Consider the following 25,051-nt stretch of genomic DNA (forward strand, 5'->3'; position numbering starts at 1 on the left):
GGTTACCGACTGCGCTGTCACGAGAGAGCGGGAGGGAATATATTCTGTCAAAAGATTTAGTCGTTTTTTCTCTTCTTTTTCTTCTTCCCACCACTGCTGTACGTGACACCAGCAAGCTTCGAGAAAGTGCAAAACAAAAAACAGTCCCCACCCCAAAACGACCCACGTATAATCGTGTTAGATATTTAATAGCTCACTCAGAAGAAGAGGAGTTCCCGAAGCAACAGTGAAGCTTGAGAATAAGCTTCAGCTGCATGCTGACATTATATAGCTTAGTGCTGGTTCTCAAATGATGGTACGTGAGATTTGTAAAAAAAAAAAAATCTGCATCCATTAAAAAAATCGTTATTTACAGTTATAGTTATTTCATAAATATTCAATGAAATATGAATGTATGTTCATAGACTGACTTGTATATATTCCATATTTAATCAGGCACTGATGACACAGTGCTGTGTATTACATATTTCTTTCAACCCAAAAGTATTTGCACTGGTTAGGGGTTACTTGCCTGAAAAAATATTTCCACTGAAAAAAGGTTGAGAACCACTGCTATAGCTTGATGATTCAAACAAAACACACAAGAACAATTGTCAGTTTTGAATACCAGTGATCATTTTTTATTATGAACATTGCTTTCTCCAATCTATTAGCATTCTCAGCCTTCATTACTTGAGTTTTACCAATCAAACAGATTAGGCTTGTATGAGTGTCTCTGCTCAGTAAATCTGGCCTCAGCATGATATTTAAGTGTAACACTATGTGCTCGTGTATAGAGGCTTATAGCATGAAGGAGAGCATGTTTAGATGGAGCTTCATCTCCAGCGGATGCCGAGCAGTTGGCAGCTCACAGCCCACAGCTTTAAGGCAGTGCCATCGTCCTGACCGGCCCTGGAGGTCTCTGCACTGGCACAGTCCCTGCAGAAAAGGAAAGACAGTCAGGACATCTTTCAGCGCTTGAAGTTTTAAAATACCTGTTTAAACACCCTTCTCTTCATCTAATCCTCCTTTTCACATGGCAACCATTTTGACATGCCATTGCAGGGTAAACACGCGTGTAATTAATTACATTAATGACAGCCCTGTTTCATTTAGGATGGCTGGGGTCCTGGTATAGTGCCTGCTGGATCACTGGGATGGCTGTGACACTAAATCGAATGGCACCCGAATTAATTGGATCAATTACACCTGTGTTTCCTCCAGTATGGCTTTTCAAATTGGCTGCTGTGAAAAGGGCCCATTGTAACTGTTACATAATTAAGGAGGGAAATCCTATGAGAAAACTACATTTTGTACGTTCAGCGTATGGCCTATTGGTGGCTGTGATTGCTTTTAGCTAGCTGTCATAGAGCTGATTGACATACTTTTAATAAGGCTTTCGGTGGTGTGTGCAGTAGTTCTGCAAAGGTTCCTGCTGACCCACAAATCCAGGAAACACTGTTAAAGTTTTGACTAAATATGTTAATGACAACTACAATATTGAACATTATGCATCATCAACGAATGTGTTTGTGAGTTGTGAGGCTGCCTGATGTCTGCTTTCACCTCTTAGGAGTCGTAATAAGTGGCTTGTTTAGGCTGAATTGATCTATCTCAAGTATAGCTTGATAGTAACACAATTTCACACTGACTTGTAATAGCCTCCGGTGACCATCTCGTGCTCAGGAGTGACGGCACAGTAGATGGTGGTGTAGGCTCCCTCTGCTGGGGTCTTGAGCATGAAAGATATCGTCTTGGATATGCTCACGAGAGGGCTCCCCAGGTGCCTCGTGATCTCAGTGTTCACCATGCCGGGGTCCACAGAGTAAGCCATCACGCCTTGAGCTGTTACCGAAGGGATGCATTTAGGGACAGAATTTATTTCAAATGGGTTGATGTGGATGAACCCTTTCCAAAACCCACTTTCTATCCCACTGTAGTATTTTGGTCAACCTAAAATGAAGATTACCTTAAAAAACAACCTAATCGTAGTCAGACACAAATGACATGGTGCAAGGACGTAATGATAAACACGTGAGCTTGATATCAGAATCTTGCTATGTTAACTCTAAGCTTTACATATGGACAAAAGACATTCATCATTATAATAACGCTAATGCATTTACAAAGTCATTCTTCACAAACAAGGTGTGGTCGGTGCAGTAATTCATTCCCTTAGACCAGTGTGTTCTTATAAACAAGTTTCTCCAGCTCTGTTTCTTGCCCAGAGCAGCTGTGGTTGAGGCATGAGACTCTCACACTGGCGTGAGATGGAGATCCATTTTTTCCGCACGGTTAAGAGACAGACAGCCACAGATAGATCGACAAACATACATGGTGCTTAATGTTGCCCTCTCTCTCTGTCACACACGCACGCACACACCCTACCCTCAATCCTTTTGGACAGCTCTCTGGTAAACAGGATGTTGGCCAGCTTGCTCTGTGCGTAGGCCCTGACGGGGTGGTAGTCTTTCTCACTGCTCAGGTCATCAAACTGGATCTTTCCCATAGTGTGAGCTATCGAGGACAAGTTGATGACCCGGGATGGGGCCGAGTGCTTCAGCAAGTCCAGTAACAGAAAGGTCAAGAAGAAATGACCTGAAGAGGGAACAATCGGGTGGAAGTAGAGAGACAAAAAGAGGAGTTTGCAGCGGGAGGGAAATCAGACGCAGAATGAGCGAGAAAAGAAAGTTGGGGAGATAGAAAACAATACACAAATGATTTAGAGATTGGCTCTCTGGTCATCAATTGAGTAATGGAAACCGAGCAACGAAATGAACTGGTTGATGATACTTCATTGCTTAACAAAAAAGTTTGTAGATTTCAACAAACCTGCCTACCAACACACAGACAATTTCCCCAAAACTGGTGTATTTCCTCTACGTTTTAATCTCATTTGCTTTAGCACCTTTTGTTTCAAAGTAAATTTCTCGACATGTACCAAACATACAGAGGAATTGAAAAAACGTTTCTCTCTTGTCCAACAAATGAAGTGAATGCAGATAATAAAGTGCAAATAGATCCAAAAAAACACATTTCTAAAGACTAAAATACAGACATAAAATACAGACAATGTTTGCGACAAGATATATATACTTAAATATATATACTTAAAAAAATACCCAAGTGATTGACTCCAAACTGCATCTCATATCCGTCCACCGTGGTGTCGTAAGGGCACATAGCCACACCTGCATTGTTGATCAGAAAGTGAAGAGCCTTCTCATCTGGAAAAACAAAATATATGTTACAATCATTACAGTCTATGAAAAACTGTGTTCCAGTTGTGTGTGTGCGTGCGTGCATGCGTGCGTGCCACCCACTGTTGTAGAAATTCTCAGCAAACTGGCAGATAGATTTGGTGTCGGCCAGATCCAGTTGCCTGGCGACTACTTTGGCTCCCTTTACCTCCCTCATGATGTCACGAGCAGCTTGCTCCCCTTTTGCCATGTCTCTGCACGCCAAAATCACCCGAACACCTACGGAGATTGACACATCTTAATGGTGACTGTGTGCTGGCCCGTACGTTCATGTCGAAATTTGAACAAAGTAGGGTGACATTGAGCTTTCTTTGAAACATGTCTCAGCGTTGATAGATCTATAAATGGCAACCACAAGTTGTGATTCCAGTTCTCTGCTCCGGCCTCACATGTTTTGAACTGTATTTAATTGTTTGTGAGCATTATTTATTTCATGTAATTTGGCAGTTTAATGCTTGAGCCCCCTCGTTAGATTTGTTATACTTGCATGCTTGTTAAACTGTAAACATTTTCCACACAGGCACTCTCAGTCACACAGCAAGAGAGAATAATAGAAAAAGCCTGCAGTCATCATGGTACTCATTTGTCTGTCTTTAAATGTGCGGTTCTGCTTGCTTGCCTCTGCCTGCCAGGTCTTTCGCTGTCTCTTTTCCTATTCCAACATTGGCCCCCGTTATTATAGCGGTCTTCCCTTCCAGTCGCACATCTGAGGACCACTCGGGAATAATTAGAGACCTGAGGAGTTGGGCATGAAAGTATTAATGATAAATTAAGGAAGATCCTGATACCAAACAGTACAGTTATAACCAATTTTTACAATCAAGATAATAATACAAAAAATTGTAAGACACATAGAGGGTATAAATGATTGTTTATGTGACACATTGTTTATACTTACAGTGATCAAATTACAAGGTGGTTTACCAACTAAGGCAAAACGAATGCCATAAACATCGATCATCTGACAAAATTAAGTTAAAAGTCAGAGACTTTGAGCAGATTTGGCAACTTCATGTCCAGTGTCTGTCTGGACTGACCTGAAGCAACATCTCCACCCATTTCAATTGGGTTAAATTGATTTAATTAGCAAAAATATATTTTTTGTGAATCCTGTTTATCTTCTGATATGAGAAGTTTCTTACCTGATTGCTTGCATTTCTGTAGTTGGTGACACAAAATGGTGTTATACCTCCAAAATGAAAACGTTTCCTTTCCGACGATGTTGTCCCAAGACTCCAGAGATGTGAATGATAGTGCGACAGATAAATGACACAGAGGGTAAATGGCAGCCTTGTTTCATATAATTAGGAGTGCATTGGGTAAGTACACAAAAGTCTTATGACTTTTTAAAAGTTTGACAAATCAATTCGTCAGAACCTTTAATGGGGTTCCTGGTGAGCAATCACATGGGCTGTGCTGCTATATTTCAAGAAGCCTGAGTCACAGAGAACTATTGTGTATTTAGTTACAGCATAAAATCTTGCATAAAATCTTGCAAATTCTTTCTGGTGGTCTGATTTGAGTCGACCTTTTAAGCTCCTCATATGTCCTGCATGCACAATCATGACCTGTGAGGTAACAAAAAACTGCATCCGCTGAATGACAAATGACCATTGGTGAAATAAATCCTAAGTAAGTCATTTCAGGTGAAATTGAAAACCTGGACATACACGTGATCCTGTCAGCATTAGACCACTGTGGATTTTCTGGTGCTTTCCACAGGAAGGTCTACATTATCACCTGAATGTGAGCATGTTATTCTAACTGCTGATTGAGGTGACCATGACAGCTTATGTGATCCTTGATTTCCCCCTTCTTCAGGTGCTGATATTTTAATTAGCATTTCAAAATGAATGAAATGTTGTGTGTGTGTGTGTGTGTGTGTGTGTGTGTGTGTGTGTGTGTGTGTGTGTGTGTGTGTGTGTGTGTGTGTGTGTGTGTAATAAATGGTTTGTATTGGTAATGCATTAATAACACCAGAGACCATATCTTATCAATGTAGGAAATGCTTCATAAAATGTGATAAACAAAGCCATTGCTTGCCTCGCCCTTCTTTTCAAAGTCACGATTTTTTTGTATACTTGATTGATGATTTCTTGTCTTTTTGTCATTCTGACTTCCAGTCACCACTAGGGGGCAGACTGTAGCAACAAACAGTGGTTAAGGACTTCCTACACGTCTTCAGTCAAAAGAGGGACTGTTTTCTCACACATGGAAGGCTGAGAAAAAGAAGAAAAAATCATTTAAATCTAGTCAGGTTCTGTGTTTGCCCGGCCGCCGAGTCTCATGTAAACCATGTGAAAGCTAGTCATAATTTCCTGTTTTCGCAAACAACCATAAAATAGGCCGAGACGAGATGCACACTTACACACACTTACACACACATATAAACATACTCCTGCTGACCCAAACCAGGCCTAAATGAGTGCTGCCAGTTCCTCTCATGTGGTCTCTCTGTGACGCTGGCTGGTCTTGGTTTCCCCTCACAGCTGCTCGCCATCCACAGGCCTGATGAAAGGCTGCCTGTCTGCCTGTCTGCCTGCCTGCCTGCCTGCCTGCCTGCCTGTCTGTCTGTCTGTCTGTCTGTCTTCTGCCTGTCTGTCTGTCTGTCTGTCTGCCTGCCTGCCTGTCTGCCTGTCTTCCTGTTTGCCTGCCTTCCTGCCTGCCTGCCTGTCTGTCTGTCTGTCTTCTGCCTGTCTGTCTGTCTGTCTGCCTGTCTGTCTGTCTGCCTGCCTGTCTGTCTTCTGTCTGTCTGTCTGTCTGTCTGCCTGTCTGTCTGCCTGCCTGTCTGTCTGTCTGTCTGTCTGTCTGCCTGTCTGTCTGCCTGCCTGTCTGCCTGTCTGCCTGTCTGTCTGCCTGCCTGTCTGTCTTCCTGTCTGTCTGTCTGTCTGCCTGTCTGTCTGTCTGTCTGCCTGCCTGTCTGTCTTCCTGTTTGCCTGCCTTCCTGCCTGCCTGCCTGTCTGCCTGCCTGTCTGTCTGTCTGCATGTCTGTCTGCCTGCCTGCCTGTCTGTCTGTCTGTCTGCCTTCCTGTCTGTCTGTCTGTCTGTCTGTCTGCCTGTCTGTCTTCTGCCTGTCTGTCTGCCTGCCTGTCTGCCTGCCTGTCTGTCCACACGGGCACAAAGACACAGAGGCCTCGCCACATGTCTAATTAGCATTGCTTCGCAAAGATTGTAGATCGTCTTGAGGGGAGGAATGACTCGTTCATTGTAATTTGTCAAAACCAGGATAGGAAAGTTGACAGAGAGAAACCACAGAATGTAGGAAAGCAGCCAACCCTGGGAGGATTAGATGCAGACGTATTTAATTTCAATCAAAATATTCTTTCAGTCATTCATTGCAAAAGGTTTGATTGATATGTACATAATAATCGTATGGCTGAAAACACATGGCGAGGTTGTAATCAAACAGTCCCGTATAACTCCGACGTGTGCGTTTGGCCTGCTGTTAATGGCGCCACTTAACACATCCACATCTCAAATCAAATGAGAATAAGCACAAAGAGAATGTTCATTCTTGATTCACATATACATCCTTTTCTTTTGAAATATATACAGACATTGATCACATATCTCCTGAAATAATACATAAACAATCTACTTTGTCAAATTAATTAAAATATAAACAGGCTGACATTTTACTTTTCTTCATGAAGGCTTGCGCATTAAAAACATAATGAAACAAAACAAACCATGTAATAAAATAGCTTATCAAATGCATAGCATTTTTTTTTCTTAGACACACACTGCACTTGTGGTGCAATAAGTAGAGAATTAAAAAAAAAATCTAAATATGGGATAAATAAGCATCGTACCAAAACTGGATGTGTCTCTTTACTGTAAATTAGCTTTTGTCAAACCTTGTAACCCTAAAAAAGGAACATTCACTCAGTGAAATGCCAGATAGTAATGTAGCTTGTAGATTGAATTTCTCACATAAAAATATTTACTTTAATGGCTTGATTTTGTGAGAGCAAACACAATTATTTCCACATGGTGGATATTTTGTTTTGCAAGGACACTCTTGAAATCATGCAAATATCAAATTTAAAACCATTAAAAACAGGAGTGCACAGACTTCAACCTGGGTCAGCCAATGGTGGAAGGTGGGAAATGATAAAATGCACAAACGCTGTTATAGCAGGACCCAGCTGCAATTTCCATACAACAATAAAAGCATGATGTTCTTCCAGTCGGAGCCTCAGTTCCGCAACTTATTCCCAACAAAATTCCCCATCTTTGTCTGGAAAGGAGGGAGTTTCCATTTGAAAAAGCATGAAGCCTTCCAATGGAAAATGAATAAAGGCACTTTGGAGATGCCTGAGGCAAGATTCAGTGACTAATGTGTGAAATGTGTCCGAATCAATGATGTAGGAATAGATCGATAGCTCCACGTCCCTAAAAGTTGCTCTCTGCTCCGCTCCATTTGAAATAAAAGCCTTTTCTTTCTTTCTTCTTGGACAGAAAGAAGGGATGGTTAACATATTTATTCAGGCTTTCTTTCATGTAATTGGGAGCGGAGACATTTAAGGTGAAGTAACCAACAGAAATGATCGGAGGTAATTTTTACATTGTCTAACTGATTGTCACTGAGATGATCACTGTACTGTCCTGATGGAAAGATGTAGCACAGTCTGTGGGTACTTGGCTGTATAGGAGATCAATAATGTTCTTAGACTTCGTCTTCTGACAAACAAACAGCCAGTAGTCCCTTTTCACTTCCCCGGCGGCCGCTCCTCCATCACTTCCTGCATTGGCAGTGTCTCGTCTTGCAAGGTGCTTTGACTGATGGAGTCCCCTTGCTGCCTCATTCTGCTCTGGAAAAACGGGGCCGTCTCATTGGCCTCTTCCTGAACAGGGCTCCCGAAGGCATCATCCTGACCCGCCCCTTCACTACCGAGAGACGTCTGGCTAACATAGACGACTATGACATCGCCGCTGAAGTTCATCACCTGACCGCTGGAGATGAAGGTGGTGTTGTGGCTCCCAGACACCTGACCTGTACGGGAAAAACGTGGGAAGGAGAAAAAGAAGGGATTGTGAGTAGAAAACATATAGAAGTAGAAAACATATAGGCATAAGAGTGATGAAGGGATAAGAGATGGGACACTATTTATGGATCAAATTGGCCTGGTACATACATTTTTTCTAGTGTGGGCTGGTGTGACAAAAGCCATGGTTTCATGACAAATAAATCAACATCTCCCACTCAGAAAAATGATGGGTAGATTGACACCTTATTGGGAAATTGTGTGTATATAGGGTACACTTGTGCAAGACATGGCCTTCCAATTTCGCCCCCACACACATTCAGATAGAGCTTTCCCTATGCGTGATGTCAGTGAAGAAGGGACTATATCTTGGCTAACCTCAGATGACAAATGGACAGTGGGCGTAATGACCATGCAGGATGACCACAGAGAGGCCACAGCTACGTATACCGCCATATCATATCCTTTCTGCCTTATTTGTTTCAGCAGTTGTTAGCGTGAGAAGCTCCAGACCTCTGAAAACAACTCTTTTGGGTTTAAGGTTTTACAGACATGGCTGAATAAATGCAAAAATAATGATGTTCAACTCTTTCTAACCTTTATTTCATCCAGTACTGTGCACGTTTTTCAAGAAGAAACGTACAAACTTACACTGATCTACTATTGTTCATGTACTGTTTATATATGGATTTCAGCCAACCAGGTGAATAAGGAAATAAAATGCACGTTTTTGTTTTGTAAGCCATCTTTCGCCACAATAAGCCTCTGGTTCCTATTTTATCCAGCCTCCTGTCTGAGTTTCCAGCCGACAAGACAAGCCGACCCTCACTGACTCACAGCTCATGCCAGTTCACACATGTGCACACACACACACACACACACACACACACACACACACACACACACACACACACACACACATTGCAAAGGCAGACAAACCCAATCACAGTAAGTGTGTCTCCGTGTTTCCCATCTGAGAGCCTTTCCTGGAATATCAGTCTGAGAGGTCGAGCTCAAAACTATGTCAATTCACCACAACTTTGAAAACAAAGCTCTGTGGAATCTGCTTGAGTTCTTCTGTCAAGCGGATTTTTTCTGGATGCCCAACAATTGTGTGCTGACAGGGTTTTTAAACCAAAGACTAAAGTTGAACTTGTGTACCCCTCTCCAGCTCATTCTCAACGAAAACCACAATTGTACACAGTTCTCTGCCAAATCTTGCTCATTTTACCTGGACAGCTGCCAGTTTAATTCCTCTAGCAGTGAAATATATCTGGGTCATTACTACTGTTAATATCTCCTTAAACAAATGCATTTAAACCCCAAACATTAAGCTGCTGAGAGTCCAACACATGACTGATGTTGTATACTGTTTAGCATCTATGTGTGAACGATATAAGACAACTAAAATGGGAAAAAATGCCTCACACTTAGAAATAGATTGCATGCAGGGAACCCATTTATTCACCTGTGATTACTGCATTATGGGAAATGGTGTTCTGGCCAGCCAGGGTGTAATTAAAGAACCAAGTCATCAGTGAGAGTCAAAAAAACTTTTTGTGTGTCTGTGTGTGTTTTTTTGTTGGGTGGGCAGAGTTATAAAAGTATTACTCAAGCTGCGCACATCTTGCTTCAATTAAAGCTGTGGTCACTTTGCGCAACCCTATGGAACTCTGGGTAAACAGGAGCTTTGTAGATGGCATAGTTCAGACTGACACACACACACACACACACACACACACACACACACACACACACACACACACAGTATGTTAGAGTGTGGTTCTGGTGGTTCACTAGCTCATCAAACACAGATATCTCATTCCTACTTTCTGTGTGGTCCTTCTAAATCCGGGGTCAAGCTATCAATACTGTCTTTCATAAGATGTATTTCTTGGAAACAATCACACAAATTCTGTATTCAAATGCTGAAACCAAAATGTTCGCCTAATAATACCCCAGAACTGATCAGACCGTTTTGATGATACGACTTTTAGATCTAACCATAACCACTCAGTGTTTGAGGCACAATACATAAATATGTTTTCCAGAGATTTTTCTTTTTGGCAGTGTGTAAAGGTCTCTACGAGAACAATACAAGTTCAACCACGTGACGGTAAAACTTTCCATTAAAACCAACATGAATTTCTTTGTGTTGTTCTTGGTCGCCTTCTGGGTAGCATTTCAAATCACGTATGGGAATGACACTGTGGCCATACAGCGGTGGCGACTGCTTACATAAACAAAGAACTAAGAATCCACCTGGCAAACACAACTGTGGTCCAGCAGTCTTTGTAATGAGCCAATATCGAGCACACAACCATGGTGCATTCACTTTGCATTGACATTGTTGAGTGGTCATAGCTAAAATATTCAGGAAATATATCTATTTCTACAGCATCTTTTTTATGCCCCAGGAGAGTAAAAAAATAAAAAATAGCTTGACTTTCTGGGAATCAACAGACGTATAAAAGCCCATTTCTACCACAGAAAGAAATTGGGAAAAATTCGGTGATAATAAAAGTCAAGATTATGAGCTACTAAATCACAATTTTCTAATTATGAGATTGACTTTGCATAATTATGCAATAATAAGTCGATATTTTGATATTTTGACTTTTTATGACACTATACTTTTTATGACACTATACTATTCAATTGTATGGCATACTAAAGTATGACTTGTTTATGACTAGTAGTTTGTATGGCTTTTTAATGGCATAATATATGATGCATTCTTTATGTAATAATGTACTATTCATTTTGTATTCCTTTTTATGACATACTACACTATGACTCATGACTTTTTAAAGACTTATTATTGGATGAATTTGTATGACATACTGTACTATGACTTTATGACTGTTTTCATATCATACTATTTTTAAACTATAGTATGACTTTTTAGGGCATGTCATATAAATACTTGTTATCGCTTAGTATTATTTGTTCATGGCGTACTATGACGTTTTTGAAACATAATACATTGATATTTTATACTACATCTTTTCATGATTTTCTTAAGACATGCTACACTAATACCCTTTGATGGCATACTATACTGTGACTTTTTGAAAGCATTCTAAACCATGCAAGTGTTACATTTTTACTTACCGGAGGTAAGAGTTGGTTCAGTCAGCTGACTGTGGAGGCTCTCAGGTGAACACTCAAGATCTAACTCTCCAGAAGAGAGTTTGATTCCCTTGCTATCCCTCCAGGAAAGTGCCTGGCCGTGCTCCGGGCTCGAGGCCTCAGGGCGCTTGTCCAGGTAGAGATCTCCAACAGATGAGGAAGTCGTCAAGGGGCTGACCGAGGTCATCGCAGAGGTTGTACCGTTCTCCGTAGAGGTGGAGTCTGTGCTTGCCAGTCTGTACAATTCCTCCTGCTTTACCAGTGACCTGTCAGTCAAGTGAGGTTTGAACTCTGGTCTCATCTGAGTTTGAGACAGCGGCAGGCAGAGTTCAGGAAGTGGACTGGATGGAGGGATGACGGAGGAGATGTGGAGGAGTGGAGGAGAAAGCGGGGCAATAGATGCAACGCCTGTCTGACTATTGGACAAAACTATCTTTTCTGGGTTTCCATCACCATTTTCTCCATTACCGTCTGCCTTTACACTCCCACTTTTCTCTTCTTTCCCACTTTCATCTCCATCCACCAACCCTCTGCATGAGCAGGTTCCTGGAGTCCCGGCACTGACAGCCTGGCTACAGTCCTCATTCTCCCCTACTTCCAATGGCTCACGGACAGGAATGACACACACACAAGAACCTGCCCAAAGAGGAGACACACTCACAACCTCCTCTTCTTCTGACACTTCCTCCGGTTCTCCGGGCCCTTCACTCTGATCCTCCATCACTGTCTTCCCCTTGGTCCCTTCTTCCTCCGTCCTTTCCCCCATGAAGGGCAGTGAGACCTTGACATCGGGAACGGATGTTGGGAAGGTGCATGGGTGCTCATCGGCGGGGCTGTGGGGTGCTTGGCAGATGAGTTTGGTCGTCTCACATGGTGTGTATTTGGGGCCACCTAATCCTCCTCCACTGTGGTAAAGAGGGGCCAAGGTCTCCTGGAACAGCAGAAACAAAGAAAGGAGCATTGTATGTTACTGTTATTTTGTGCACGAGTAGTAAGAAGTGTGTGATTTCCCAGACCCTACACCATGTAATAATAGACATAAGAGCTGGATTTATTCCTGATTGTTTCTTTTAATCATATCTAATCTAATAAGTAGCTATGATTACTTGCAAAAACATTGGCTTCAGTGTATTTCCATCGTGTTCAAAATGAAACTCCACTTTACCTGTTGTATCCTAGTCCTCTTCAGATTCTGGACACAGGATCGCAGATTTACTAGACAAAGAAACAACACATTCTACCTTAATACTGAATATAATGCAGTGGCAGACATCTTAGTCATTTCTGGTGAAGATGTACTGCAAAGAGGTTAATGAACACCTGAAATGATCATTCTTAATGTGGTCTGACGTTACATAGTCACTTTTACACACTACTTGAGTAGGTAAATGCATTTCTGTTTTTGAACCGATGTCTGCAATGTATTACACCTTGAAAACATAAATTCATGTAAATAACAATATTGAAACATCATAGCTAGAGATGAACTTCAAGATGAATATGACTGTAACTTACCAGAGAGTAATTTCAGCTTGTCCTTGTAGCAGAAGAGGAGCAGGATGAGGAGACAGAGAACAGTGATGACTGACAGCACGGACACTATAACCCAGGATGGGGCTGCGCCTGCAAGATAGAGTTCAGAGCTTGCTTTTCCACTCTACATAATGTCTGCCAAAAGGTACAACAAGTCATACATATCTGATACAAATAGCAGTGAATGTGTCAATGTCTTCCCTGTCTTACCAGAGACAAGTGGTCCACACACTGCATCAGCCTGAGCGCTGCCCGGCTGTGTTTCACTCCGGCCTTCAGCCTTACAACTAGAAGAGAGGATGAAATCACCAAAACACAGTTAGGGGGAGTATTTATACAACTGGATTTACTAGTTGTTGTTTTTTCTTTCCCTCTACATTTGACAGGCCAACCTGAAAGCCTTTACAGATGAATCTGCAGTGTTACAGAAAAAGGAACAGATGGGGAGAAAAACAAAATTTGCCCTCCCTCTCTCCACCATCATCATCATCACGGATCCGGCCGGCAGTGGAAGCTAGTATTTGGTCCAGGGTTCCAGGGGAAGTGGTGTGAGTATTACTCATAACAGCTGGTCGGTGGTGAGGCATACGATAACTACCCAATTGCATTTTCCCTTCATGAATCCATGCTAAAACCTGTGTCTGTCTGTGTGTGTGTGTGTGTGTGTGTGTGTGTGTTTGTGTACATTTAAACTCACTTAGTCCATTGTTTGCAATGTTCTGCAGTGTTGTCAGCCGAGAAGAAGCCCTTCTTACATGCAGCACATGTCTTCCTTCCATTAGTAGACTCTGGAATGAATAACACATTGTAGCATTGCTCTCAGTGACACTCTCAGCTGCTGTAATTGTTTGAGGTGTGTGTTGTGTTCACGTGTCTCACCGAGGTCCACCTCGAGTCCATATCCAGCACTGCAGGTGGGTATCTTCTCACAGTACTCACAGTTGATGGGGTAGCATTGGAGGCCGGAGAGGCAGCGGCACGGCTCCTCTGCCACAAGGTTTTCAGGCCTCTCCGTAAAACCCTTAACTGTTAGTCAATGGTAAGAGTGTATTAGTGCAAATCCTTGAAAGAAATGAGCATGTGTGTTACATCTAAAACTCCACTCCGCAGGCTGATCTATTTATCTGTGTAGCTTGGAATTGGCTTTGTTACAAAGAATGATGAAGACACAAATTGGTAATTTTACATTCTCAGCCGCAGAGACACTGCTGGAGTTCATCAAAATACATTCTCTCTAGTGTTCAGAAAAGTTTTTAACCCTGGAATCAATACAATAGTACTACAATAAATACATACTTTAATAAACACTTAATCCTAACTTTGTTAGGAGAGTGAGGTGTTAACCTTGTGGTAATATATGAGGCTTTGTTGTACTGGAGAGCTTTAGATTAAAAGGTGTTTGGTTTTTGTTCTCTAATGTAAATAAACAGGAGTGGATATAATATATACAAACTAGAATATCATATTTTAACATTTGTATTGTTAAGGCATTAGTAGCAAAACCCTTTTCATGTTTCATTAAGATGCTGGTACTAACCGGGGTCACAGCGCTTCTGCTGAAGACAGCGGTGCTCTTCAGTCCAGCCAGGCTGGTATTCACCCAGATTACATTTATTACATATGGTCTGTTGGGAATCAGTGCAGTCGGAAAACACACGGAAGCCTAACCAAAAAGAAGAAGGAAAAAAAGTGAGCGAGAATGAGAGAGAGGGATAAAGAAAGACAGATGGAGTTAACAACCCATGCTTAATCACATAACCACTAAAAACCCTAATGGAAGAAGAGAAAAGAGGAATTAAATTAGAAAATTAGAATGAATGAGTACTTCTAGTGGACCAAATGTCAACGCAAAAAGTGTGTGGTTGTGAAAACACATGGTACGTCAGAGCCATTTTTGGCCAAGATGTTCCTTTTTTAAACATTCTTCCTCTTTTGATTTTTGTGAATGGAAATCTATTTTTATTGTATGCTACTTCCCTTGTGTAAACCAGCTACTTTCTTGTGTTTTACTTCTGTGTCCGTGTGTGTGTGTGTGTGTGTGTGTGTGTGTGTGTGTGTGTGTGTGTGTGTGTGTGTGTGTGTGTGTTATTACCTGGTTGACACTTCTTGCAGCACCTGGAGCCTCTTAAATAATGTGTTTCATTACACTGGACAGATTTGGAAACAGCGTTCTAAAAAAATAACAGGACATAAAATTAGTTTTCTGTTATTTTGATTAAGTTTAGCTTTTCACAGGAAACAAAGCAGTCGTACATCCTTTACCAACACATAACAAGACCTATTTGGAGAACATATATAAATAGACAGACAATATCTTCTTTTTCATTCAACTATCATTCCTTCTAAAGATGAGCAAAAACATAGATCTTTCTTCAGTGCTTTTTTTTAAAGGCATGCCACACTTTTCTACTCCAATTCTTCTCCTTCTTTAGTTCATCTTTCAAATCCACATGTGATATTTTCAGATGGCGGTGAGTAATGAGAGGAAGAGGATGGTTAAATATCTCTAAGACATGCCCAGGAATTATTTCCATGCTCTCAGAAGCACCTGACCACAGCACAGCACACCCTCCAAAGCAGCAAACCAAAGCCAATAGCAACCAGTCGCATAAGGAGAACTAACTGGAACTTAATCCAATCCACTCCAGTTATATATATATATATATATATATATATATATATATATATATATATATATATATATATATATATATATATATATATATATTATCCTGATCCCCACTAGTGAGCAGCTAAAAGACCCTCACCATGTTATTGGCAGAATTGGTCAACTTGCCCATTCAGTAAATGGTAAGAACAAAACCAAATCTTAAGGCAGCAGTTAAGCTAAATGGTGAATTAATTCTATTCAAACTTGAGATAATACTTGATATTATTACTATGGCGTGCCAGCGCTTTAGTTGCAAGGAACATGGAAGTTAACAGTGGGAATGGGAACTCTGATTTAAAGAAAGGCCACAAAGGTAAGCCGTGCAGGCTCTCACATACTGGACACATCCTCCAGCCAACCTAAATTAGGGGCCGGTTAACTCCGAGCCACATTGCTGAATTAGAGAATCTGGCTGTTATGACAGCAACTATGCCAAAGCCACAGTGTCTATATTTAAATGTAAAACAAATACAACATATATGCCTGACTGCACTCTGACCTTGGATCAACCTTCTACTTCTCCCTTACTCAGCCCTTCTGAAAGCTTATTTTTCCCATGAAATTATACACTAATTCAGTCATTCATTCTGTAATTTGTACTTTAAAGAAATGCTGATGCCGCAGCGGTTCAGTTAAGTGAAATGGGATCAACCTGCTCTTTTCTAGAGGCGACCGACATAACTCAGTCTGTCATCATACTCATCATCAAAGGCTATCTTTTATTTCCAACAGTGCATCTGTCTGGACTCAAATGTTAACCTTCCTCAAAATAATGACATTCTTAGTTTACAAGAAAAATAGTTTCATGTTAAAATCTTAAGAGACAAAATAATATGAGATTAGATAAGCGAATGTGATCGGACTCTAACATTGTCCTCCTCTTTCTGTTGTTATTTATTTCCCTCTCTTTCTCACACCTCCATATTAAACTCTGTTTAGCCTCAGTGTCTGTCTGTCCGGCCCCGGGCTTCAACAGCACACCAAGAACACAGAGGCATTTAATTACCTCCATTCTCTCACACATCAGCCAGTCATCGTTTTAAAATCTAACCAGAGGGATCATGATGCTCAGCGCTCACAGCTCAGACTGCAGCGCTAACAAGGACCATGTGCTGCAGCAGACACAAGTGACACAAGTAGGAACGGTTCCTGTGCTAAGAGGTTCATGTTTGTGTACTATAGGTGGGTGAATAGATAGACACAGACGTGGAGACACAAACGCCAGTGTTGGTCAATCCATACAACTGGAACACAGTGCACAGGAAGCCAAAAGAATGCTGGGAATTGTATTTTTGGTACCGCCACATCTAAATATTGGGTGTCATTTATGCAAGGCAGTATGTTTCGACTCACTAAATATATATGTAAGAGGAAAAGAGCTGATCCACCCTATATGATTATAGGTTATGATGACAGTCAAGATAGAATATCCAACCTCAAAGCTAACTTTATCTGCTGGGATTCAAACATACACTCGGGTGTGATGCAGAGTGCATTCCACCAGCAGTCAGAATACAAGAGAATTTGCATAACGGCCACGGCAGCCGTTGGCATCGAGCCAAGAGAAGCAGAGCGTGGTTTTATCCCGTATCACCTTATCCATGACGAGGTGATGTAAAAGTGAGATACACGATTGAATCTGAGTACGATATTTGCAAATGTGATTCATTCTAATTAAAAGGCATTGAAACAAATTCTTGGAATTCCCATACTTGCAAAATCAGGAGTAATAATCAAACACATGTTTGCAATGTCTTATCTTGAAGGCTGATTGGGATTTTCAATAAAAGCTGGATATCAAGTGGCACAGCAAAGGCAGCCCAATCTCTAAGGAAGAACAGCTATTGCAAACAGTTGGAAAATAAGTCCCTGCCCAACTAGAAAGAAAAAGGAAAAAGAAACATGCACTTTATTAATCCCCTTGGGGAAATTCTTCTCCGCATTTGACCCATCCCTGGATGGGGGGCAGTGGGCAGCCCTGTGAGGCGCCCGGGGGTTCAGTGTCTTGCTCAGGGACACTTTGACACGTAAGCTATGGGGGCACTGGGGATCGAGCCGGCTACCTTGTGGTTGCGGGACGACCACTCATCCCCCTGAACTACAGCCGGCCAAAACATGCCGCCAAAAACTATAGTGTCTGCTAATTGTTTTGATTGAAGACAGAGCTCAAACGGGTTGTGTTAGCTCCATACTAAAAGTGTTAAAACTATTCAAATCTAACGATGTCTCCACACAAAGCTCTACTGTCCCACACTACTGAATGCTTTTCTTTCCTCATTAATTGGATGTGTCTGTTGTTTGCATAGTTAAACCAAGTTTGGATCTGCACGCCTGAGGCAATGTTGTGTTATTGCTCAAGCCTGATTACTGACGTGACGGTGGATGTATGGATGGAGCTACAGCGGGTTAGGAAAAAAGCTCTTGATCAATTAAATGATTACAAAGAAGAAGGGTTGCTGGTTGACTATTCGATGGGGAGAGTTGAGAAAGAGGTAGTGAGAGATTGCCATTGGATAATCAAATGGAAGAGGCTCAGATGCATGAATTGCTAATAAAAATAGTAAAGGAGCCATGTGGTTAGGCAAATAAATGAATCCACCAAACCTCAGTTTATTCATAGTGCATTGACTTTTAAAGCTCTCGACATCTTGAAGTAATCTTGGATTGCTTAATGTTACACAGACAGTTGGACATGAATTTGGACTGGATAAAGTGGTTGAAAACCCAAAAAATGAAGGGGAATTCTTTGGGGATGCTGTGAGTCAGTAATGGCAAGACCATGGTGAGAACAAACCAAAGCCAAAGGTTTGCAGTGTCACCTTCAAACATAGATGAAAAACATGTCTTCCCTTCCACACACTGACTCGTTTTTCCAGCTATTAAACTCTTGTTGCCACTACTCGAACAAATGAGGCTTGAATTTGACACCATTTTTCTTGCCTCTCTGGATTTATGGACAAGAAGCAGTGCCCTGTCGAACCGCTATCTCTTGCAAGCAATACATTTCGGTGAAGCAGAGGAGAAAAGCAGAGAAGAAAAACAGGGAAGAAAGAGCGTCTGTTCCAGTCAGAGTCGGAGCGACGCGGACTTACGGTAACAGGCCAGCAGGCAGTGGCAGGTCGCTGGTGCCCGGCAGTCCCACCACTACGACCGCATCTTATAAACTACTTCCACCTGGACAGAGTTAGCTCCGGACTAAACAACAGCATAGACAACAACATGCCATTCACTTAAAAAAAAACTTAAATTAAACTGTGGCAGTGACACAGCTGGTTCTTTACGCAGCGCTTATGATGTCAAGATACATGGAAACAAGAAAATGATGCGTTGCATGATGTATTAAAGTAAACTGCCTGCAGCCTTTTACGACAGTGACTGTTAAACCTAGGGCTATTTCTGTGTTAAACGTGGCACCCCTTCTCTCACTTTGAAAGTCTCCCCTCTGGAAGAGATGAGATTCATGATGGTCCATTTGGCCCGCGCGAGAGGATGCTTGGTTCAGGGGAAAGAGCACTCAGTTGCCAGCGGCGTTTTTGCGGTCAGAACAGGCGAGGTGGACTCAACCCAAACACAACTGTTTCCAGTCAGTGTAACAAAATTCACCCCCACCTTCCTTCTCCCTTTGACCAGTTAATACGAATTATATGATGCGATGACACATATTCTGGTTTACTGTTCCACACCTCCTTCTCCATCTACTCACGCAAGAGTTTCAGCATTTAGTCAATTGCCATGTCCTAAAACGTATTGCATAGGAGACAGAGTATACAATAAAGTAATGTTCAACTCTCTTGCCTATTACATGCACTCCTAATTGTGCTATCAAGTAACTGTAAACCTTCTATTTAATATAATAGGTGTGTTATTACCTGTGCGTAAAAGGTGACGAGGACGCACGTTATCCAGCTTCGGACTATCCAACTTGTAGAAGTTTTCGATCTCATCTCTGCTGGTTAATTGAGACTACTTTTGAGACAAACGACTCTTAACGCCAAGATCCAATTCTTCTTCAGATGAACTCGCAGTAAATCTCTTTTTCTTGTGCGCGGGATCTCACAGGGCATTATTGCGCCTTCATTCATTAGGCAGCTGCAGTCACCACCTTTCTTCTCATCCTTCTGCTATCACCCACGCGTTGTGGAGTAAGCTGCATGCAACAGCTTGTAGCAACGGACTGGCTGACTGAGGGAGGGAGGGAGGGAACTCCTCCCACGTTGCCATACTGTATGTCAAAAAAAGTTCACTCCCACTTTTCTTTTCTACCTCTGAGCACAGATCTATTTCTCTGAATGAACGTATATGTGGGAGGTAAAGTAAGTGTGCCTGATTGTTCTCTGATGTAGGAGATTATCATTGGACCCATACACACTGGTATTAGAGATACTGTCACTGCATGTTGCTGTGAGGACCAATTTGAATGTTAAATGCACAACTTATTTTGAAAGTTTCCCAAGGAGCACTTCTCATGTGATTGGCCAAACAAGTTATGTTATTATGACCTCATGGAAGAGATCAATACAGATGACCACACACACACACACACACTTGAGCAAAGGCATGTGGTCATTCTAGAGGTGAGTGGGCAGCATAGTCACGGCAGCAGGGGTCCTGGAACAGCCATGGACATTTCTACAGTCTGAAAAGCAAAAGCACAACCCCCAGGGAAGAAAAAGGGAAAACGCAACGTATTTGCATGGCAAGCCTACCTTGGCAAGTCAAAAGGGGGAGGTTTGAGAGAGTGGAGAAAATGTTCTCTTCAAGTTGACAGTTATGCAAATATTAAAATTGCAGTGAAGGCCCTGAATGGATCAGACAGGGTTGATCGACACGCGAGGAAAAGAGAGGTAAACAACAACACAAAAGAGCTGTAAAGAAATGAAGCAATCTACATTCCTCGATAAGAGTTATGGAACTGGAGAGAGAAGAGAAGAAGAAAAAAAGTTTATATTTTAAAATAATCAATCAGTTATCTGTGTTAAAGTGAATTTCCAGAAGTTTCACAAATGATGAATAAAAAGGTACAATGACTCATGTCAAATTGAGGTGTGTAGATAGGCAAACAGTTGAATCCATAAGAAGTTAAATTGAGGGAGAAAGAGGAAGAATAATGAGGGTTTTACGCTGAGCCAGTGGAGGCAAAGGGCTCTGTCCTCCCTCTCCCCCACTTCCTGTCAAAACATGCTGAGTGAAGCTGTTTTGTGGTGGAGCCTCTGCAGCTCGCACGGTAGCAATTAAGAGCCAGATTAGACTCTCATAGCAATCAGAAACCTCAGCTTGACTCTGAACGCACCCCAAACATTCACACCAAAGTCAACCCCCAACATCAAAACTGAAAAACATTAAGAAGTCGCTGTTAGGCTCCACTTCAAACATAAAAGTTACAATTTAGGTTGTTTTGATGTATAAAAATGTAGATCCACTGCAGGCAAACACCATGCTGGTTTATAATCATCACACTTCAGATGACCTGGATCAGAGCCTGTGCAACTCTTTATGTCTGCAAGTATGTGGGTTGTGTTGCTTAGCATCACTTACAACAAGTCAAAAGGTCATGCATATTCCAGAAAGCTCATATACACAAAAATGAATGCACGCCATGGGCCGGTCGAATGGTTTCCATGGAAGTAACACACACTTGTTCCATAGAAGAAAGCAGCCGCAGCCTGATTTGGTACCATGGTATTGGAGGGAGCTTCAAGGGTTCGGCACGGTCTCCCTTGAACGCATTGAGAAGCACACAGGGCTAAAAAGCACGCATGTGGCCCTCACATCCACACAGCACGGAGTGGAATAATAACATGAAGGCTTCGCCACCATGTTCCGGTGGGTTCTGGGTTGGATCTGCTTTGGAAACAGATGTGATCAGTGAGTCACCCAAGTCACCAATGTGAGTAAGAGCTGCCTGCTGACGTCCATTTCTACAGCAACAAAGTGCCAGGAGAACTTTCATGGACGCACACATGCACACACAGAACAACACATATTGCATGGCGACACATAGCCACGTTGATAAAGCCAAGCAGAGGGTCTTGACAAGCAGGGAGGGTTGTTTTGACACAAAGAACAAAAGGTGCTCACTAGAAATTCAAATCACACACCACTCTGCACTCACATATCTGCAGACACAGACAGACAGAGACACACACACAGGCACGCGCACAAAAAAGTGGGAGCGCATGCACGCGCACGCGCACGCGCACGCGCACACACACACACACACACACACACACACACACACACACACACACACACACACACGATGCCATGCACTCTAGTTCCACCCTGTCGTGCATCGATTATTTGTCCACCTGGCACCTTATCAGTGACGATGGTTGAATATTAGCCTGAAAATGCAAATTCTGTTCTTTATCATTCACTCACGTAATGTTCAACCACTAAATGAGTGCTGCTTCACAATGCCCTGCTTGACCCACCTTATTTTTTCAACATTTATAATGCACTGCACTTCACTTTCCACTGTCAATCAGAAGTGTCCAAAATGTGTTCTTTATCAACAATGTCATTGACATGACAGCCACATTTTCTGCTACTTAATGTCATTTTAATAAAAATCTTTAAAAAAAAAAGATGGATTGTGCTTTAATGGCCCTGTTGAATTCCTATGGCGACCTTCTGAGGTCCACACATCTTTGACTGAGATCAGTCGCATGTTTTTGATGATCTAGGCCAAAGTTAACCACGTTATTTTTGAGAGATAGTGCAATCTAGACGGCAGATCTGAGCTTTTATTTCTGTTCTTATTTGCAGTAAGTTGTTGGGAATGTCCCGTAAGATGGACTTTGGTTTGTTGTACTAAGCAGACAATAGACCACATCAAAGGGTTGGATGTGAGGTGCAGGGACAGCAGGAGTGTGTGTTTGTCTGTGGAATTACTTTGTTTTACAGCCTCCAACACCTGTCGACACTCAGAGCCATGAGCCATAATCAAAACTTAGGACACCAACAAGTGTAAAAGCATGCCGACATTCAGTGAAGTCTCCAGAGGCATATTTAAGTACACAACTGTTCTCCATCTTTTATTACACCATGACACCGATTTCAAATATACATAATGAGTACCATCCTCTTCAGTTCAGTGTATGATACGGTCATTTCTCAGAGCAGATCTAAAAAGAACAACAAAAATAGAAACAAATATCCACTTTAGAAAAAGAAAAGTAAGATTATCTGAGACACTGCAACACAGAGACAAGATGCAACGGACAGAGGGAATAATTATGAGCAGTGTTCTCTTCGACTTCACATTGCCAAAACGGATAAACAAAAAAGAAACCAGTAGTGATAATGTTTATCATGTATAGGACTCTGAATTAGAAACAAATGATATATATATATATATATATATATATATATATATATATATATATATATATATATATATATATATATATATATATATATATATATATATATATATTATCAAAGAACAAAATAGAAAGGTGAAGTGCAAATTTCTTTGGAAGTTGGAATAGTATTTTTTTCTTTTTCGTTAAGACATAAATAAGTTATAAAATACAAGCTGTCAAAACAAAAACCAGTGACAGACTTTAAAGAAAGGCAAGACATTTTTATCATAGCTTCAAGTATGCAATACATCTGAGAGCCGTACAGACACACTGTACAAGGCATTCTTAACAGAGACGTTTGTTGTCTTTCAGTACAATTATTCTATAATAAATGCACGTTCAACCCTTTGCTCCAAGGTGGGTTTTGAAATTCTAAATGAAATCCAGCAGGCCTGCTCAGAGTGTTGTTTCCTAATGACGAGTGAAGCTCTTCTCATACAAGAAGTACAGCACTGAAATCAAATGAAATTTTGTGATACTTTTAAGTCCAGAAACAAGTCCCTTGTTATCACTTTGTGTGCATCTCAACACCGTTCAGTGTCGTCTTCTCTCCCCTCTTTCTCAAATGACAATGTTGACAACACCGATTCACAAAAGCAAATCCCTTGTCCTCGACAATGCTTTTGAAAACCTCAGCTTTCACTGCAAAAAAAACATTGCTTTTCGCCTTAAAAGAGCATGGAGTCCTGCTGCACTGGAGACTTTAAATCAATAGGACTTTCAGCAAAACTTCATATCTTGAAACTGAATTACATTACACATGGTTTTGTTCTACTTTAAGCTGAACCATCGCTTTTTCCAGTAGAATGAAACGCTCCAAAAGACAGCAGGGGATTGTCAGTGAGTTGCAGTCATTGATGGGTCCTCGATCACTTCTTTCTCTGGAAGACGTTTGCCAGCATGGCGCCAGAGGTGGTTAGCTGACCCATCTTGCTTAGGAACTTGGTCTTAGCATCTTCACCCACCAAACTGGAGGCGATGGACATGGAGCTATGGGGGGAAAAAAAGGGCATACAGGTTGAATTTGGCATTTGGAATTGATTTACATATATTGTGACAAGCTTGGACAAGGCAGCGCCAACCGTGAGGCCTTCACAATACGGACCGAAAAACATTTACTTTTAAACGGGAAATGCGGTGTGCCAATACAGCCCCTCCTGATTTTTACAGTCTAACGGCTCCATAAGTTCCTCTTTTGAGTTATCTGGGATTCAGACAATTGAGCAGTTACAACACTCTGCCCTTCTGTTGAGCAATGCAGCAGCTTGGCAAACATCATATCTTAACACCAGCACCAAACTTAAGTTAATTACTGTAAGGTGTCTGTTGACTGGTGAACACCACCTCATAACTTCTAGATAACAACTAAACAAGTCGTTATCAAAATGGCTCGTATCTCAGGGCCTCAACTTCCCTGCAAACTGTTAGTTTACTGTTAGATGCATCACTTCACTTGTCTTACATACCGTATTTATTGGATATTTTATACATTGAATATACCTTTCAGAATAAATGTGCATAAGCATGTAAAATGTAGTAAACTGGAATATTAAACCATTGTTATGGGATGCCACTTCAAAAAGTAATTTTGACAGAATGCTCACTAAGCTGCGACAGCCCCAACATATCAGGAATATTTCATAGCAGGAAGTAAATGGGGAGAGGGAAGTTCTACAAGGTCAAAACTACTCGAAAGACACAAGCTGCACAAACAAGAATCCAAATGATCAATTATAGTGTGAAAAGTCGAAGAAAGACTTGTCAGACCAAAATGAAAGAGGAGCAAAAATCTCTTGGCACGGACATAGAGATTTTAACCTCAGAGGGTTTTGGGGAACACACCCAAAACTGAGCATATGTGCACAGAGAGAAGCAGACATATACACACTTCTTTCATCCATATATGCACACACTGCTCTTAATGAGCCCCAAACACATGTTAACAAGATGGGGGAAACATCATTTAAAAAGACACCCACAGTTTGGCCGGTTTCCCAGCTCTCCTAGCTTTCCCCAAACAACTCCTCGTATTTGTCTGCTCCCTCTCTCTCTGTGTGAAGATACCCACATAATGAGTGTGGTTCAACACTCTTAAATGTTCTCTCTCTCTTGAGTAATAAA

The 25,051-nt window shown here is 41.5% G+C and overlaps 3 protein-coding genes across 5 annotated transcripts in view; all 3 read right to left on the reverse strand.

The window, feature by feature from the left end:
• Window positions 1-602: 602 nt before the first annotated feature.
• On the reverse strand, window positions 603-4,457 carry LOC306750463 (retinol dehydrogenase 12). Its single transcript, XM_079233888.1, has 7 exons — window positions 4,382-4,457; window positions 3,859-3,974; window positions 3,303-3,458; window positions 3,102-3,206; window positions 2,368-2,577; window positions 1,632-1,824; window positions 603-918 (listed from the first exon to the last, which is right to left on the reverse strand). Exons 1-7 carry the CDS (start codon window positions 4,393-4,395, stop codon window positions 816-818), a joined length of 897 nt encoding a protein of 298 aa, XP_079090014.1. The 5' UTR covers window positions 4,396-4,457; the 3' UTR covers window positions 603-815.
• A 3,348-nt stretch (window positions 4,458-7,805) lies between these two features.
• tnfrsf11a (tumor necrosis factor receptor superfamily, member 11a, NFKB activator) lies at window positions 7,806-19,507 on the reverse strand (the record flags this gene model as incomplete). The annotated part of the gene is made up of 10 exons (XM_079234569.1): window positions 7,806-8,235; window positions 11,342-12,290; window positions 12,525-12,574; window positions 12,875-12,982; window positions 13,103-13,179; window positions 13,590-13,680; window positions 13,772-13,918; window positions 14,430-14,555; window positions 14,985-15,063; window positions 19,433-19,507. The coding sequence occupies 10 exons, from the start codon at window positions 19,505-19,507 to the stop codon at window positions 7,952-7,954; spliced, it is 1,986 nt and encodes a 661-aa protein (XP_079090695.1). The 3' UTR covers window positions 7,806-7,951.
• A 3,522-nt stretch (window positions 19,508-23,029) lies between these two features.
• Window positions 23,030-25,051, reverse strand: part of relch (RAB11 binding and LisH domain, coiled-coil and HEAT repeat containing) — a gene marked incomplete at its 5' end in the record, with an annotated part of 30,544 nt that continues 28,522 nt past the window's right edge. For all 3 annotated transcript variants that reach the window (XM_079234555.1, XM_079234554.1, XM_079234553.1), the window contains one exon: window positions 23,030-23,920. In XM_079234555.1, the coding sequence (XP_079090681.1) occupies window positions 23,800-23,920 (121 nt within the window). In that variant the 3' untranslated portion in view covers window positions 23,030-23,799. The remainder of the gene's footprint in view (window positions 23,921-25,051) is intronic.

Source organism: Taurulus bubalis, assembly GCF_910589615.1.
Source record: "Taurulus bubalis genome assembly, chromosome: 18".
Lineage (NCBI taxonomy): Eukaryota > Metazoa > Chordata > Actinopteri > Perciformes > Cottidae > Taurulus > Taurulus bubalis.